Source organism: Nelumbo nucifera, chromosome 5, assembly GCF_055504915.1.
Source record: "Nelumbo nucifera cultivar China Antique chromosome 5, China Antique-T2T, whole genome shotgun sequence".
In the NCBI taxonomy this organism is placed as follows: Eukaryota; Viridiplantae; Streptophyta; class Magnoliopsida; order Proteales; family Nelumbonaceae; genus Nelumbo; species Nelumbo nucifera.
Genome location: NC_142653.1, coordinates 49,902,095 through 49,920,225, shown reverse-complemented (window position 1 = coordinate 49,920,225; position 18,131 = coordinate 49,902,095). Strand labels below are relative to the sequence as shown.

At 43.2% G+C, this 18,131-nt stretch overlaps 1 protein-coding gene across 1 annotated transcript; it reads right to left on the bottom strand.

Moving 5' to 3' along the window:
• Positions 1-17,360: 17,360 nt before the first annotated feature.
• Positions 17,361-18,131, bottom strand: LOC148791598 (putative disease resistance protein RGA3). The gene has a single exon (XM_088888250.1). The coding sequence runs from the start codon at positions 18,129-18,131 to the stop codon at positions 17,361-17,363; it is 771 nt and encodes a 256-aa protein (XP_088744376.1).

Sequence of the window (18,131 nt, the reverse complement as noted above, 5' to 3'; positions counted from 1 at the left end):
AGGCAGATTAGGTGACGAGCTGACTAGAGTGCCAAGCTGCCTATTAGGTGCCAAGCTGACTAGAGTGCCAAGCTACCTATTAGGTGCCGAGCTGACTAGAGTGCCGAGCTACCTATTAGGTGCCGAGCTGACTAGAGTGTCGAGCTGTCTATTAGGTGTCGAGCTGACCAGAGTGTCGAGCTTACCAGAGGGCCGAGCTGCCTGGTGGCGAGCTGGATTGATTGTTGAGCTTCGTCGTTCTTTAGAGACCTACAAGGAATCAATGTCAGAGGACCTGGGGTGGCTAACCCGACAAGGTCGATCCGATGCTTAAGTCAGTACTCTCATAGTAGACCGCGAGCTAAAAATCACAAAGTACGAGAGCTACAATATGCTTACTTGCCCCCCCCCCTCCATGTCATTGGGGTTGGTGCCTTTATATAGGCATTGTTTGGCGTGGGCTTCACGCACCGTGTCTGAGATTTCTGCGAGGTCGTCTAAGTGGTTTGAGATTCCCGGAGGCAACCGCCATGCATGTTGACCACCCTCCGGAATGTTCGATGTGTGGGCCAACTTCCAAGGATCGTGGGAGTGTTGGGATATGCGTGCTGAATTTGTCAGCAAGCACCTCTCGTAGGTCACCACCTAGACCTCAGTCAGGATGGCACACCCTCGAGGGAGGTCGCTCCTTGCGTTGAGGTCACTTCGGCTAGTGACGAGGTGTTGCAGGTCAGCCCTGGACGAGGTGCTTCTAGCTGCCCTGAGTTGTGGTCGAGGTCACTAGTTCGGCATAAAGGCTAGTCGCCAGGTCGGTGTCAGTGCCAGGTTGCCAAGTCGGCGCCTGTGCCAGGTCACCAGGTCGCCAGGTCAGCGCCTGTGCCAGGTCGCCAAGTCAGGACACCATCATCTTGGCTAAGCTATTGCCTAAGTGGTTCTGGGTGTCACCTAGTTGTTCTGAGATGCCACGTGTCACGATGTCATTGGAGGGCCAAATCCACCCTCATCAGATCACATGCACCTACATTGATGAACAATTGGAACCATATAATATATATCATTATTTTGAATAATTGGTGGACCATCCAATGCATGGTTTTTAAAACCGACCCAGAGACTGAACTAGTCAGGGGTGGTTGGCCCGTTATGACAAAAAAAAAAGTTTTAAAAAAATGAAAACTGGTCAAAACCGTTCGAACGGTTCGAACAGTTAACCACTTGGGAAAACAGTTTGCTGACCAAAATCAATGGTTTGTATGGAAAATACAGTTTTGGGGATAACCGGAACCGGCCACCTGACCGGTTCTCCATTTTTCTGTAGGAACCAAGTGGTTAACTGGGGTCTACAATTTTATGGAAAATCCAGTTTTGGAAACCATGATCCAATGAATGCCACTGGGGTCCACAATTTTCAGTAGGAACCAAGAGATAAACCAAATTGAGAGAGTCAGAGGAGTGGAGGACAGAGTGTGTTGGTAGCGACAACCTTGAGAAACCGGCAAAACTGAATGGAGTCTCTCAAGACTCAAGAGGAGGAAGCGGTGTGGATCCAACAAATAAGGGAAATTTTCCGATTTTTGGGCCTAGTGCCACTTTGGTACTTCAATTTTAAAATGCGATAATTCAATACCCAAACTTTTAAAATGTGACAATCCAGTACCTGCCGTTAACTAGTGGTTAATCAGTCATTAAGTGACATTTGAAAAAAACACAAATGTCCTTCAAATGTTATTTAATTTTCTTTATCAACTATCTAAACGTGATACAAACTCCTTGCCTTTTCCATTCAAGAAAGTTGGAGTCACATTTGAGCGGATATTCTGGTCACCCCAACTTTCTTGAATAGAAGAGCCAAGGATTTGAGACTGTTAATTTTTAGTGAATATTTGGATGGTTGATAAAGAAAATTAGATGACATTCAAAGAGCATTTGTGTCTTTTTCAAATTCCACTTAACGATCGATTAGCAACTAGTTATCAACAAGTAATGGTTTGTCATATTTTAAAAGTCCGGGTACTAAATTGTCGCATTTTAAAGTTCGATGACCAAAATAGCACTAGACCCAAAATACATGATACTAATCGAGAATTTTTGTTGTTCTAATCAGCAAATCCTCATCTTTTTGTTGTTCTTATCTATATCAATAGATCCACACCATCATTGATCAAACTGGACCTGGATACTTGCAATTTACACGGGCTTTCTTTACCGGATTTTCCAAGGTCACACTGATCCAGGAGCTGGAAAGTGAAAATTCCCTTGGGCCGATCATTCGATCAATCAAGACTCTAGTGAACCCAAGCTCATTAACTCGGGTCATGTAATTAATTTGCTCCAATTATAGAACTCGGCTAGAAAAGCTATACTTACTCTGAAGTGGGTGGTTGAAGGTTGAAGAGTCCATAGTCCGTACTCGGTTAATTTCCATTATTCCTTAAATTCATTAAAACTTGAACCATAATCTACAGACTACAAGTGAAAGTTCATTACAAAAAGTCCTTTTATTAAACATGTAGCACCAATAAGTCAGCCTGCCAGGATCAACGCACAAAAAAAACCATGGCGTACACAAACTTGGATCCCTGAGATGACATATATAGTGGAGTTGCGAGCCGAACAATTGGCACGAATCTCTCCTTGGGTCCCTGTCAACACACTCAATTGACCCATTTTAAGCATGGCGTACACAAACTTCTCGAAGAACAGGGTCTGGTTTAGTGCAAAGCTAGTAACGATGGGTCGAGTCCTTGAGTCGGTGTATAAATCCTGGTCGGAGGTGAACAACCCCTACTGGTTCATGAGATCCATGTAGTACTTGTTGTCAAACACATTTAGAATTTGGATGTCCAAATCGGTCGTGGCTGTGGGACAAGTGAGCTTCAGTTGATTGGCGAAGAACTTGCCCATGGTAGAGTCTTGGCTGGAATGCAAGCAATCGGTGAACGATGTGCAATGGCCAATACCAATGGTGTGGCCGTCGGAGAGCGCGACAACGTCGGTGGCATTGAGGTTCTTGGTGGCCAATGAAGTTAGAATGACGCTGGTATTGCTACGGATGGCTAGATGGTTAGCCATCGTTTCTTCCCTTGTAGCGAAGCTGAGTCCATTGCGCTTCTACTCTTGGATCTGTTGAGAAGAGAAGCGATGCAGCTCGATCCTAGGTGGTGCAAGAACTGAGTTCGCAGTCAGACAATCCTCACCTATAGGGCAGAGCCGAAGTGGAAGGTTGAAGTTGTGCAATGAGATCTGCGAATAAGATGTCAGAGGCCCGAGGAGTTATCCCCGGGAAGATACTCCGACGCTCAAGTCAATGAAGGGCAGTGGGTAGTTGGGCCGAGCAGTTGGAGAGTGCTGATCCAAGCAGTATAATGGAGAGCTAGAGGTTGTGGATCCCTTACCTCAAGTGGAGAGTACCTTTTTATAGCCAAAGTTTCGTATCCTGATTGGATTAGGCTTCCGGGGTTATCGGGATTAGGTTAGCCGAGAGGTCTTTGGGATGAGTCCTAATCCCCAACAGAGTTGTCCCCGTCCTCTCTCCTGTTCTTGGTCATGCTTATCTGCCTGACGTGGAGTCGATGTGGTTGGGAAGATAAGGTGGGGCCCATGGAAGTTGCATGGTGTTGTCGTGGATGCGAAGTAGATATATGCCGCAGAGGTAGTAGCGCGGCGCCGATGTGGCCGAGGTGACTCGGCGGTCACATGGAAAATAGAGCCAATTCAACCATGACCCGAACACCACTCCCCCAGTTCCTAAGCTGAGGAGTAAAGTGCTCGGCCGAAATGTAGCGTGGGAGAGAGCTTTAGTCCTCAAGTGAGGAACTCGATGTTGAAATCTGGTTGAGCATCTGATCCAGTTAACACTCCAATGCTTGTCTGTATTCAAAATCCGCAAACTGCAGGGTGTCACCGAAGAGTTCTCTGATCATCGGCTGAGAAACTTTGGTTTCAAAATTTGGAATCCGAACACCACTCTCCCAGCTCGGCCGAGCTATAGCGCGTACTCTTCAGTCGTTGCCCGAGGAGTGTGAAGTGCACTGTTGGGGTCTGCGAGCTTCATTGGGCCGGTTTTATAGGGTGAACTGGCTGGGTTGATGTCTGCACCATCTCCAAAATGAGTCATCAAATGCGTCGCTTCGGTTCCTGAGGCCTTACGCGTGAGGTGGGTAATCGCGTCAATTGGTCTTCCTGGGCTTGTCAGAGTGGCACTTGGCACTTGATCTCCACCGTCAATCTTGCTTTGATGCCCCCTCGCGTGTCTTTAAATAGGGAAGGAAGGGCCTTTCTCCTTCGTCATTTGCAAGTGGAGTTGCTTAGAGCGCTCGGCGAGGGGTAGCTTGCAGTGTTCGGCGTTTGTTTCGGTTCCACGGTCTAAGTTCGGCAAGATGTCTTCCTCGTCCTTCCATTCTTCTTCTTCTTTTGAGTCTTCAAGATTTAGTTCTTCCTACTGTGAGTCTGAGCTGGGGTCCTCTGTGGACATTAAGGGGGTAAAGCCTAGGAGAGCTGCTGAGGACGAGGAGGCTGAGGCTAAGGTTCCCCCTACATGAGGGATTAGTCGAAGTGTTCGAGTGGTATCGGGTGCTACCGGTTTAGTTAATGTCGAACTCTTTTAGGTTCTTGATCGGCCTTATGTCGTACTGCCTCGTTAATGATCTCGAGCTCACCTTGGGAATGGTGAGCTATTTTCTTCAATTGAAGCACCACCAGTAGGGTTATTACTATTTCTCAATCAAACAACGCATCAAGGTGCTAGTCGGAGCCCCGTCCTCGGTGAAGCACTGGAGGAGGAATTCTTCTTAACGCACTGTCCCAGGGGCTCGCCCCTTCTTGCCATGCTCCAAGATCTAAGGACTAAGGTACCGCAGCCCAAGTTGCTCAGACTGATTGAGGAGGAGAGAGTGGCCATAAGCGTGATCAAGGAGGTCAATGTGATGATGTACACCTCTTTCTCGATGTTAATCGGTGTTAGGCTAATGCACGGGGAGGTTGGTGCACCTGGGATGCATCGTCAAACACCCGGGACACCAATTTAATAATTTATATTTTTCCAATCCTCAAAACTAAATAAAGAACGTAGTTTAGTGGTGAGGAAGGGTCAAGTCCTCAAGGAAGCAAGGTTAAAAATTATTAGTTTGTTCCGGACAATAGGGTTGTTCATAAGAAGACCCAACCTGAACAAACCGACCAACCCGAACCGTCCCAACCCGAGTCGATCGGGTTTTCTTCAACACCGGTCGGTTTCGGGTTATAAAAAATCATAAACCGATGATTCGGTTCGGTTTCGATTTTTATGTGTGAAAATCGAAACCGACCCGAATCAAACCGACTTAGTAGTTAGTTCCTAGTTAGTAATTACAACCTTCTTAGTTCCTACTTAACTAAGTTGTCTCTATCCTAAAAATGAAACAGACCCAAACCGACCCAAACCAATCAAGTCAATTTTGCTTAACACAGGGTCGGTTTCGGTTTCAATTTCAGGTAACCCGACCAAGTCGGGTCGGTTGGAAAAACATCAGCAAACCGACCCAACCCGACCCGTGAACAGCCCTACCGGACAAATAAGAAAAAGAAAACAGATTTGGGATGTGCAGAAAATAAGAAAATAAAATTTATTAAAGCTGAAATTAAATATTCAGAATTGAAAGAGACAATAAATAAAATTCAGAAATTAAATAAAAGTGAAATTAACAAGAAAATAAAATAAAATAAAATTTGTTAAAATTCGGATCCAGTGGTGGTAGCTTTCCAGGAAGACAAACTGCAAGTCGTTCCTCCTCCATTCAGCCCTCAAACCCCTCGAGACACCTTAGCCTTGAACTAGGCGAATTTAGATCTATAAAAGACAAAGAAAAACAGAAATTAAATTGCTAGTAAAACTGAATAAGAAAAAGAAAGAAAATAAAACAAAATAAAAATGGCGGATCAGCTCCAGTGGAGGTAGTTGCAGGTTGGACGAACTGCTTCAAGAACCCCTCTTAACAAGAACTAAGTGTCCTCCTTCCTGTAACCCTTGAACCCCTCAAGAAGCCATGGCCTTGTGAACTGGGCTAACCAACCCCTTCTCTAGGGCCCTTGGTGTTCATAGAGAAGAGTGGACAAAACTAGGATTAGAGAGAAATAGAGGGGCGGCTAGTGGGTTTATGCAGAAAATGGGCGCCCCTAGTGTTTAGGAATGGAGGATTAGGATTAAACTAGAGGAATCCTATGGCTAGAGTGAAAAGGAGAGGGCGCCTATAAATATGGAGGGCTGGGATTTAAGCTCCTAGGATTGAATGGTGGAGATTAGGAGTTAAGTGGTGCCCTAGGGTTAGAATGCTAAAGAGATGGCTCCCTAGAATGGAGGATGGAGATTGCAAGGTGAAGATCTAAGGGTATGAGATGTTGCTAAGGCTTGGATTGTTGAGATTAGATGTTAGGTAAAAGTGGAAGGAGAAGATTTAGTAGTTATGGGCGGTTAGGGTTTTCTAGAGGTGAAAAGAATGAGTAGGGAGGTGCCCTGGGGTTTGCTAAGGAGAGGGGAGTATGCTAATATAGTAGGAGGGGCGCCTTTCTAGGTTTAGCAGATAGGAAGCACCCTCCTATGCCTTGTTTTTCACAAAAACACCCCCTCTTTCAGTTGGAATTCTCACTCGCTTCCCAAAATCTATTGAAAACTCTATAAATTTCCCAGTTTTTACCCAGAATTTGCACAGGGACCCTCAGAGGTCACAACATTGAATTTAATTGGAAAAATGGTATAGATTAATCAGTCTAAGGTCTAAAATACCCCTAAAACAATGCCCTTAAGGCATCAAAATACAGAGTTATCACACTCCCAATTTAACCGTTTAACTGTTAGGTAAGTGTCTTTGGCATTCCCTTTCCCGTTTGACGCAAATCTCAACACTTAACTTAGGTGAAGAGACCCGTTTACTAATTCTAGGGTGTCCATGACCTTTCATTCTCTATTTTTTCTATGTGTATGTGTGTTTGTGTAAAATTCCGCATTGTTCGGGGTAGTCCACTATCTATATTAATATGATGAATTTTTCGTCTGATTTCTTAATCTTTCTCTTCTTATCTTTATAGGGGCAAACTTTGGAGTATTTTCAATTTCTAAATGGTTTCGACAACATTCAAAAAAGACCAATTTAACTCCTGTCACTTGCTACGAATCTCTACAAAATTCAATATTCTTTTATCAATTTCCTCAACTTTTTCTGTTCAGGAATCTCTTTTAATGGAAACAAATTTTAAATTTTTCAGTGAAATTTTAATTCTACATGTTTAAAGGCTTAGCTTCTCAATTTTTTTTTAATTTTTCTCCAAATTTTTAAAAATTTTCTCTCTTTCCTCACCCCTCAACTTAAATGCCATTGTCCCCAATGGCATGACTAGAATGATGCAAAAAGGACTTGGCCCAAAGAGAACTCAAGAGGTAAGGATTCAATAGGGGTTCAGGATTTGCCAACTGAATTCTGAAACTTATTCAAAAGAAAAGACAAACTCTAACAAGACAACTAAAATAAAACTTTGTTGGGTTGCCTCCCAACCAGCGATAAGTTTAACGTCTTCAGCTAGACACAATTGGATCACTCAGACTAAAGCTCTCAACTTCTCTACTCTCAGATACTCCTTCTATGTATGGTTTAAGCCTTTGACCATTGACGTTGAACACGATTCCATTCTTAGGATCAACTATTCTAACCGCACCATGCTCGAACATTTTATCAACAACAAATGGTCCATCCCATATGAACTTTAATTTTCCCAGAAATAACTGCAGCCTAGAATTAAAGAGCCAAACTTTTTGACCAGGTTCAAATGTTTTTCTTTAAATGTTTTTATCATGGAACGCTTTCATTTTGGCTTTATAAATACGAGAGCTTTCATAAGCTTCATTGTGAAGCTTTTTTCAGCTCACTTAATTGCAGAGCCCGGTGGGATCCAATTTGGGTTAGATCGAAACTTAACTTTTCAATGGCCCAATAAGCCCAATGCTCTAATTCTACAGGAACATGACAAGCTTTGCCGAACATGAACATATAAGGAGACATTCCAATGGGAGTTTTATACGCCGTCCGATAAGGCCATAGTGCATCATCCATTCTGTCGGGCTAATCTTTTCGATCAAGCCTAACGGATTTTTGTAGAATACTCTTAATTTTCCGATTGGAAACTTCCACTTGACTATTCATTTGGGGATGGTAGGGGGTTTCTATCTTATAAGTGATTCTGTATTTGTAGAGCAAAGCACGGAATTGCGCATTAATAAAATGTGACCCCCTATCACTAATGATTGCTCACGGACACCCAAACCTAAAGAAAATGTTCTTTTGAACAAATTTCATTACAACTTTGGGGTCATTGGTCCAGGTTGCTACCGTTTCAATCCATTTCGACACATAATCAACGGCCACTAGGATGTATTCGTGACCGGATGATGGCAGAAATGGTCCCATGAAATCAATACCCCAAACATCAAAGATTTCTACAGTTAGAATGGGACTAAGTGGCATCATGCCTCTACGGGACATATTCCCGACAGCTTGGCATCTTAGACAATTTTTACTAAAAGCATGGGCATCCTTAAAGAAACTTGGCCAATAAAAGCCACTTTTTTGTACTTTGGTTGTCGTTTTCTTCCCCGAAAAGTGCACACCACAAGCAAGAGTGTGACAAAAATAAAGGATACTTTGGTGTTCAGACTCGGGGACGCATCTTCGGATTACTTGATCTGAACAGATACGAAATATCTCACGGTCTTCCCATAAATAATATTTGAGTTGTGAGAAGAATCTATCCTTCTCATTCTTGGACCACCCCTTAGGAATTTTACCCACCGCTAAATAGTTGACAATATGAGCAAACCATGAGGGTGTACTATGGGAAACAGACAAGAAGTGTTCATCTGGAAAGGAATAGTCATGCACAGGCTCACTTTTTTCAATTTGAATTCTAGACAGATGATCAGCTACTACATTTTTAGAGACCTTTTTATCCCGAATCTCAAGGTCAAATTCTTGCAAAAGAATGATCCATTTGATGAGCCTAGGTTTGGCCTCTTTTTTAGACAACAAATGTCTTAAGGCCGAGTGATCAGAATATACAACAACTTTAGTGCCCAATAGGTACGGGCGAAACTTTTCCAGAGCAAATACTACAATTAGCAATTCTTTCTCGGTAGTGGTGTAAGTCAACTGGACCTCAAATAGGGTGCAGCTAGCATAATATACTACCATAGGACATTTATTCACCCTTTGTCCCAAAATTGCTCCAATGGCATAGTCAGAGGCATCACACATTATTTCAAAGGGCAACGACTAGTCGGGAGGTTGAAGAATTGGGACTTTGGTCAGTGCCTCTTTCAAATAATCGAAAGCCATAAAACAAGCCTCGTCAAAATTAAATGGGACATCTTTCGCCAAAAGATTGCACAAAGGCCTAGAAATCTTGAAAAAGTCCTTAATGAACCTACGATAGAAATTAGCATGTCTGAGAAAAGAGCAGACTTACTTGATAGAGGTGGTAGGTGGGAGTTTAGAGATTAGGTCAAATTTTGCCTTATCTACCTCGATCTCTCGTTTGGAAACTATGTGGCATAAGACAATACCCTCTTGGACCATGAAGTGACTCTTCTCCCAACTGAGTACCAAGTTTGTCTCGACGCGTTGTTGAAGAACTCTTCCTAAGTGTTTAAAACAAATTTCAAAGGAATCCCCGAAGACAGAGAAATCATCCATAAATATTTCCAAAAAATTACCTACCATTTCCGAGAAAATTGCCATCATACACCTCTGAAAGGTTGCTGCTGCATTATACAATCCAAACAACATTCTTCGAAAGGCAAATGTGCCATATGGACAGGTAAAAGTAGATTTCTCTTGGTATTCACGGTAAATGGCTACTTGGTTATACCCAGAATACCCATCTAAGAAGCAGAAATATTTCTACCTGCAAGTTTTTCTAAAATCTGGTCAATAAAGGGTAGAGGGAAGTGGTCTTTTTTCGTGACTATATTGAGTTTCCTAAAGTCGATGCATACTTGCCATCCTGTGGTAAGCCGAGTGGGAATCACTTCACCTTGATCATTGGTGACCACAGTGAGTCTAGCCTTCTTAGGCACCACTTGCGTAGGACTTACCCAACTGTTATCTGAAATTGGGTAGGTAATACCCACATCCAACCACTGGACTACTTCTTGCTTGACCACTTCTCTAATATTTGAGTTCAACCACCTTTACATTTCCTTACTCAGTTTGGCACCCTCCTCCGTATAAGTATGGTGCATACAAATGGACGGGTTAATCCCTTTCAGGTCTACCACCAACCAACCAATGGCACCCCTATACTCTTTTAAGACATCAATCAGTTTCTCTTCTTGTATAGGGGTTAAATCCGCCGCTATAATTACTGGTAGTGTTTGGTCGGGTCCTAGAAACACATACTTAAGGGAGTCCGGCGAGGGTTTTAAATCTAGTTGCGAAGGAGATTCAAGAGAAGGCACGGGTGGTTCACTCTTTAGCTCTAGGAAAGGTTCAACAGTAGGCCAAGACCGTAATGGGTGAGGAGACTTTGTTAAAACATTAGCTTCCTTCGTCTGAGGTTTCTATTTACATTTATTGTACAACAATTTTGTTCTGGGTAGGCAGAAGGACTTCCAGACTCATACCATTCTTCAAACTTTTCTCCACTTCGAAGAGCTGAAATTTCTCCAGCATTTTCTAAGTGTTAGACATTAGAAGTCATAAGGTGTTGGGGAAGACCTAGGGGTTCATTTCTGGGGTCAACAACCGGCTGACTAAGCATTGAATCATTCTCCCAGTACAGGTTAGCTTCCATGAGCTGAAGTACTTGGCTCACTAATCTTAGGATTGACTATTGTTGAGCTAAGATCAGCTGTTGGAGCTACAGAAACATATCATCAAGTGAATCGGTTTGATAGGGTTGAGGGTAGGTTCGACATGGCTGAGCTGGTTGAGTCACAGGGTAATCATTATACTCATAGTGAGTCTGGGCTTCAGAACATTGAGAGTGCACATCTGGTAGGGTGGATTTTTGGGCTTGGGCCCAATAAGCGAAGTTAGGCTAATTTTCCCACCCAGGGTAATATGGGCAAAAGAATGGGGTAGCATTGGGTTGGAAAAATCTGTTAGTTGCATGTACTTACTCTGGAATGACTAGTTGACATGGGCTTGCCGCAGGGCACTGGCTAACATGATAGGCCGGGCTTGCACAGATGGAACATATTCAGTAGGATGACAAGGTTGGGTATGGGTCAATTTGTTGACGAAATGCAAGGACTTGATCAAGTCTTTGGGCCATCCCATTAATCTTATCCAGTTGTTGGGACACATGGTTCCAATATATCCGTGGCTTAGGTTGGAAGTAATTTCTCATTCCATAAATTCCGACCATTGAATTCATTTTATTTTGTTTTATTTTTTTTTATTAAGCACAAACAAGTAAAACACATGACCTAGGGGCTAAACTAAGGTTTCCTAAATTAGTGGTTCAACCAATGTGAATCCCCTTAGGTTTACTTGGAATTACCCCACTTCCTTTGGTTAACCAGGTAAGAGGTGGGGATGTGGAAGGCTCCCCTTGCTCTCGCAAAGACCTAATTAAGTAACCACAAAACCCGCTTAGGCTTAGCCGGTTAACCTCTTTCCTGAGACACCAATCACCGGTAGTAATTACAAGCTTCCCTAAAATTCAGCACACTTTTGAACCAAATGTGTGGGGCCTCCTAAAGGATCTTTAGGGTGAACCACATGAAAGGGTGGTGGTTTTTTGGCTAAGGAAGGGTGATGAAATCCCCACCTTATCTTATTTAAATTGGATTGTCCTTAAATGGATCAACGAAAAAACACAATAAACAAAATAAATGCAACAAATTACAATGCATGAACAGTTATCTGTAATATGCAATTCAACAATAAAATAATAAAACAAATTAATTCAGCAAAGAGAGCAATTAAAAAAAATGAAAAACCCTAACACATTAACAACTAACAAGAAGATTTCAGCAATTAAATAATCCTATATGATGCATGCTCTAGAATATATCAACCCTAAATGATGGAATGCAAATGCAAAAAATTTTAAAATATTAATAGTTTTTCTGAAATTTGAAATTTGAAATTTAAATTTTGAAGTTTTGAAATTCAAATTCAAATTAGAATTCAAATTTTGAAATTTAAACTCAAATTCAAAATTTTGAATAATTTCTTAGTTAACAATTAATTACTCAATTAAATAACTAATTAGATCTAAAGAAAAAACAAAAAAAATAATCCTAAAAAAAATATAGCCGAATCTATTAAGAAATAAAAATAAAAATAAATAACCAAAGATTTGAAAACACTAATCTACTAAGATAAATTCAAAAATAAAAAGAAAAATCAGAAATAAGTTGGGATGACCACACCTGAATCGCTATCCAATATTTTTCTTTTTTTCTATGAGAAGTTCGGTAGCATTCCAGCACCCCACCTGAGGCTGCTACATCCTACGAAAACAAAGAAGAATTATGAGAGTTTTATTTCCAAAGATCAGAAAACTAACGAAATAAAAAAAAATAATGTAAACAGATCCAAAACAAAGAAATAAAAATTTTCAATCTGTTGCTTCCTTGGCAATGGTGCCAAAAATGTGGTGCACCCGGGATGCATCGTCAAACACCCGAGACACCTGTTTAATAATTTATATTTTTCCAATCCTCAAAAATAAATAAAGAACGTAGTTTAGTGGTGAGGAAGGGGTCGAATCCTCAGGAAAGCATGGTTAAAAATTGTTATTTTGTTCCAGACAAATAAGAAAAAGAAAACATATTTGGGATTTACAGAAAATAAGAAAGTAAAATTTATTAAAGCTGAAATTAAATATTCAGAATTGAAAAAGACAAGAAATTAAATTTAGAAATTAAATAAAACTGAAATTAACAAGAAAATAAATAAAAATATGCTGAAATTCGGATCCAATGGTAGTAGCTTTCCGGGAAGACAAACTGCAAGCCATTCCTCCTCTGTTCAGCCCTCGAACCCCTCGAGACTCCTTAGCCTTGAACTGGGCGAATTCAAATCTAAAAAAGACAAAGAAAAACAGAAATAAAATCAAACCAAAATCGAAAATTGCAAAAATTAAATTGCTAGAAAAATTGAATAACAAAAAGAAAGAAAATAAAACAAAATAAAATTAGTGGATCAGCTCCAGTGGCGGCAGATGCAGGTTGGACAAATTGCTTGTAGGAACCCCTCCTGACAAGAACTGGGCATCCTCCTTCTTGTAACCCTTGAACCCCTCAAGAAGCCTTGGCCTTGTGAACTGGGTTAACCAACCCCTTCTCTAGGGCCCTTGGCGTCCTTTTTATAGAGAAGGATGGACAAAACTAGGATTAGAGAAAAAGAGAGGGCTGGCTAGTGGGTTTATGTAGAAAATGGGCACCCTTAGGGTTTAGGAATGGAGGGTTATGATTAAACTAGAGGGATCCTATGGCTATAGTGAAAAGAAGAGGGCGCCTATATGTATGGAGGGCTGGGATTTAAGCTCCTATGATAGAATGGTGGAGATTAGGAGTTAGGTGGCACCCTAGGGTTAGAATGCTAAAGAGTTGGCGCCCTAGAATGGAGGGTGGAAATAACAAGGTGAAGATCTAAGGGTATGAGAGGTTGTTAAGGCTTGGATGGTTGAGATTAGATGTTAGGGAGGAGTGGAAAGTGAAGATTTAATAGTTAGGGGCGGCTAGGGTTTGTTAGATGTGAAAATAATGAGTGGAGAGGCGCCTTAGGGTTTGCTAAGGAGAGGGGAGTATGCTAATACAGTAGGAGGGGTGCCTTTCTGGGTTTAGCAGATAGGAGGCACCCTCCTGTGCTTAGTTTTTCATAGAAATACCCCCTCTCTCAGTTGGAATTCTCACCAGCTTCCTAAAATCTGCCAAAAACATTGTAAATTTCCTAGTTTTTACCCACAATTTGCACAGGGACCCTCAGAGGTTACAACATTGAATTTAACTGGAAAATGGTATATATTAGTCAGTCTAAGGTCTAAAATACCCCTAAAATGATGCCCTTAAGGCATCAAAATACAGAGTTATCAGAGGTCGGTCTGTCTTGTCGCTTTAGTTCGCTTGTTGATTCCCTTGTTTTTTGAATCTATGCTTGTCCTGGCTGACTTTTCACCCTTTGCGTAGGTGTTGATATGGTGAATGAGGAGGAAATTGTCCACAGAATGATGGTCAGGCAGTAGAGGCATAGCTGAGGTGGTGCAACGGTCTAGCCCCATTCTTAAACTGACCCGCCGAGGTCCTCCGAGAGGGCATCCCGACAGCAGAAGAGAGCTAGGTAGTGGGCGATGACGAGCACGTTCTAGTAGTTGACCTGGAGGAGGGTTACCATTCCGTGGATCCGCCTTCTCCGCGGGTGGATGTACCTGGGTGTAGTAGCTCAACCTTCCACATGCCGCAGTGGACTGTCCGTCTTGAGGACAGGCTTGAGATGAACAACGTTTCCGAGCAGCTTTTCTGTGGGATCATGACTATGCCCATTCAGCGAGAGGTCGTGGGGACAACAAGCAATACACTGGAGTGCTCGCTTCTTCGCCAAGCTGTCTCGGTGAGTCCACGTTTGTTCTTGGGTCCATATTCAGTCAAAGTTGATCGTATTAATGTGGTCTTTTTTGTAAAATGCTTGCTTGGCAGTTGTTGTGGTTGACCACCTCCGGGCGGTGCGGCAACTTTATGACCAAGAGCATACCAAGCTTGTGGGCCTGAGGGCTCGATTGGCTAAGTTCGAGGCTGCAGGTGAGCAGACTACCGTGATGGAGGCAGAGATTGCCGAGCTAAAGCACCAAATTGGTGACCAGCGCAACACTATCCGTAGCCTTAAGAGGCACATTACTGATTTGAAGGCAGAGCTGGAGCAGTTGAAGGAGTTCAAGACCTCGGAGGAGTATCAACACACGATGGATGACTTTGTCACGAGCTCCTTTGAGACTGGGTTAAACCATTTCCGGAGGAGGGCGCTGCACCACTATTCGGACATCGTTGAGGTTGCGCAGACTTGGGGTCCCTATGACAGCGTTTCCCCGATTGCTGAGGATGACACCGCCGAGTTCGTGCATGAAGAGAATGTTGGGGGTGAAGAGATCGAAGAGGGCCGTGGATCCTCTTGCTAAAGACTGAACTGTTGCCTGCTGTCGTTACTGTTACCTGTTAGTTTTTTTTTTTCTTTTTTGTTATGCTTAGTTGATGCCTTTTTCTTTTTTTTTTTTTGTTGAAGTGGAAAGCTTGGTATGTTGAGCTCTAGGACTTGTAACTAGATTTTCTATAAATTAATGAAGGGACATTTCCAGAACTTGAGATTGCGTACTTGTGTTGCTTTCCATCACCCCTTTCTTTTCTTGGGCCTTGATCTTGTCACAACCAAGATCACGTGTAGCCGAGATCTTTAGTCCTTAGTTTTTGGCCGAGGTGTTGGCCGAGCTCTTTTCTCTTTGAGGGATGCTCAGTTGCTGGTGTCGGGAGCTTTCAACTCTTCGCGGGCTAGCCGTTCTCCAGCTAGCTCTGTTTGGCAGTTTATCGGCAAACTACGGAGTGCCTTGACCGCCCTCTGGCCTTGGGAAGCGGGACCGATCTTCTCCATTCTAGGCTCTAGCCGTCAATCACCCGAGTCAACTAGTCAGCTACACGCTGCCAAGCTAGCTACTAGCTATGCATTTATGGCTCAGGCCGTTATAGATCAGCTGAGTTGGTGTGCCGAGGTTCCAAATAACCCGGTTGGATGCTACCTGTTGTGTGGTATGTAGTGCAACGAGTGTCGTGCTGTGTGTGTGGTGTGTGCCGTGTTATGTGTACAGCATGTGTCGTGCATTAGACAATTCACTTGGTGGAATAAACAAGGTCTTTATTGATGTGGAACTATTGATAGTACATTCGAAGGTTGCTAGTGTTCCAGCTCCTTTGTATAGGTTTGCTGTTGAGGTCTTCTAGCTTGTAGGTGTCGGGCCCACCACTCTAGTGACTCGGTGCGGTCCCTCCCAGTTTGGTCCGAGCTTCCCTTCTCCTAGAATGGGCACTATGACCTTTCGAAGAACAAAGTCACCTATCTTGAATTCTCTCCTTCGGTACTTTGCCATTCTTTGTTGCTCGGTCCCGTGCTTCTTCTACCAAATCGAGCTCTACGCGGAGGTCTTCATTGTTCTGCTCTTCATCATAGAACTTAGCTCGAAGAGTTGGTGAGCCTATTTCTATAGGGATCATGGCCTTAGGCTCGTAGGTTTGGTTGAAGGGTGTCTCTCCCATGGCTGTCTGCGGTGTAGTTTTGTATGCCCAAAGATTGCTCAGCAATTCCTCGACCCACTTTCCCTCAGCTTGGTTAAGCCTAGTCTTTAGGCCATACAGTAGGGCTCGGTTAATCACTTCGATTTGCCCATTGCTTTGGGGTCTGTGGATAGCTGTAGTCCGATGGTCAATCTTAAGGTCGGTGCAGAGTGCTTTGAACTTCCGGTTAGTGAACTACGTGTCGTTGTCGGTGATGAGAATCTGGGGGATATCGAAGCGATAAACAACACCTTGCCAAAAGAAGTTTCGAGCATTATGTGCGGTGATGCGTGCCAAGGGCTCAACTTCCACCCACTTAGTAAAGTAGTTTATGACAACCAGAAGGAACTTTTTTTGCCCGATCGCGGTAGGAAAGGGGCCGAGGATGTCCATTCCCCATTGTTCGAAGGGCCATGGATTGGTGATTGGCTTCAGGGGGACCGTTGGCTGATGATGAAGGTTTGAGTGCCTTTGACATCGGTCGCATTTTCTGACAAGCTGGGCAGCATCCTACTTCATGGTTGGCCAGTAGTATCCCTGGCGGAGTGCTTCGTGAGCTAGGGTTTGGGTGTCGGGATGATTTCTGTGGATTCCTTCGTTTATCTCCTTGATAACGTAATCGGCCTCGAAAGGGGAGAGGCATTTCAGGAAAGGGAGAGTGTGAGACCGGCGATAGAGTTTTTCTTGGATGAGGCAGTACTAGGCAACCTGTAAGTACTATGCTATGGGATCCATTCAAGATGAGCCTTGCTGCATGGGAAGGGTGTCCTGTAAGTACTGAGCTAAGGGCGGCCACCCGTCCGGTAAGGTGTTGCACTTACTTGTAAATTTGAGGCGACTACATATCGAGGATGACTTGGATTTTTCTGGATTGGCTTCGATTCCTCGCTGAGTGAGCATGAACCCTAAAAATTTATCGGAACCGACCCGAAAGCACACTTGGTCGGATTCAACTTCATTTGATACTTTCTGAGTGTGTTGAAGACTTCCTTGAGGTCAGCCAGGTGGTGGTTGGCCTTCTTGCTCTTCACAAGCATGTCATCGATGTACGTTTCAATATTGTGGCCGAGCTGGTCCTTGAATACCTCATTTACCAGCTACTGATAAATAGCACCAGCATTCTTGAGGCCAAAGGGCATTGCCTTATAGTAGTATAGTTCGCAATCAGTGATGAAAGCGGTCTGTTCCTAGTCATCGGGATGCATTTGAATCTGATTGTACCAGCTACTACCGCACCATTGTTGAATGCTACTTGAGCGAGGGTGGTCTTCCCGAGTCCAGCCATACCTACGATGGGGAGGATCGAAATAGCTTTATTTCCATCATCTTGATTAGTTAAAAGGTTTACGATTCTCATTTTGTCACCATCTCTTCCAAAGACTTCTGATTCGTCTACCATGGAATGGGTGGTTCGACTTTCAACAGTCTCATTGTCTGTAGGCACAAGCCGCATGATAGTCGCTTCCTTTCCAAGATTGTCAAAAGATTCATTTATGCTCTTAATTCTATCGGCAATCTTGAAGAGAGGTGAAACCGTAGCGATCGTCTTAACGAAGCTGCGTACCTTGTCTGTCCTGGTCGTCGTCGTTTTGTGTTGCTGAATTAGTATTGTGAACTCGTCCAGCACGTCCTCGGCATCATAAGCCAGATCCTGAACCTTCTTCAACCAATTTCCGACTCTTTGCTCCATTGTTTGTCGATTCTGGGCGTCTTGTAGCACGCCTTGAATCATTTCTAATTTCTTTTTCAGATTATTAAGTTGTTCCCTTGAATCCTTCCTGAGATTAATCCCTTGGATTGCAAGGATGATCACCCTGCTCAGGATTTCTTGAGCAACCATGCTGGTAAGTGGGTCGGCCAT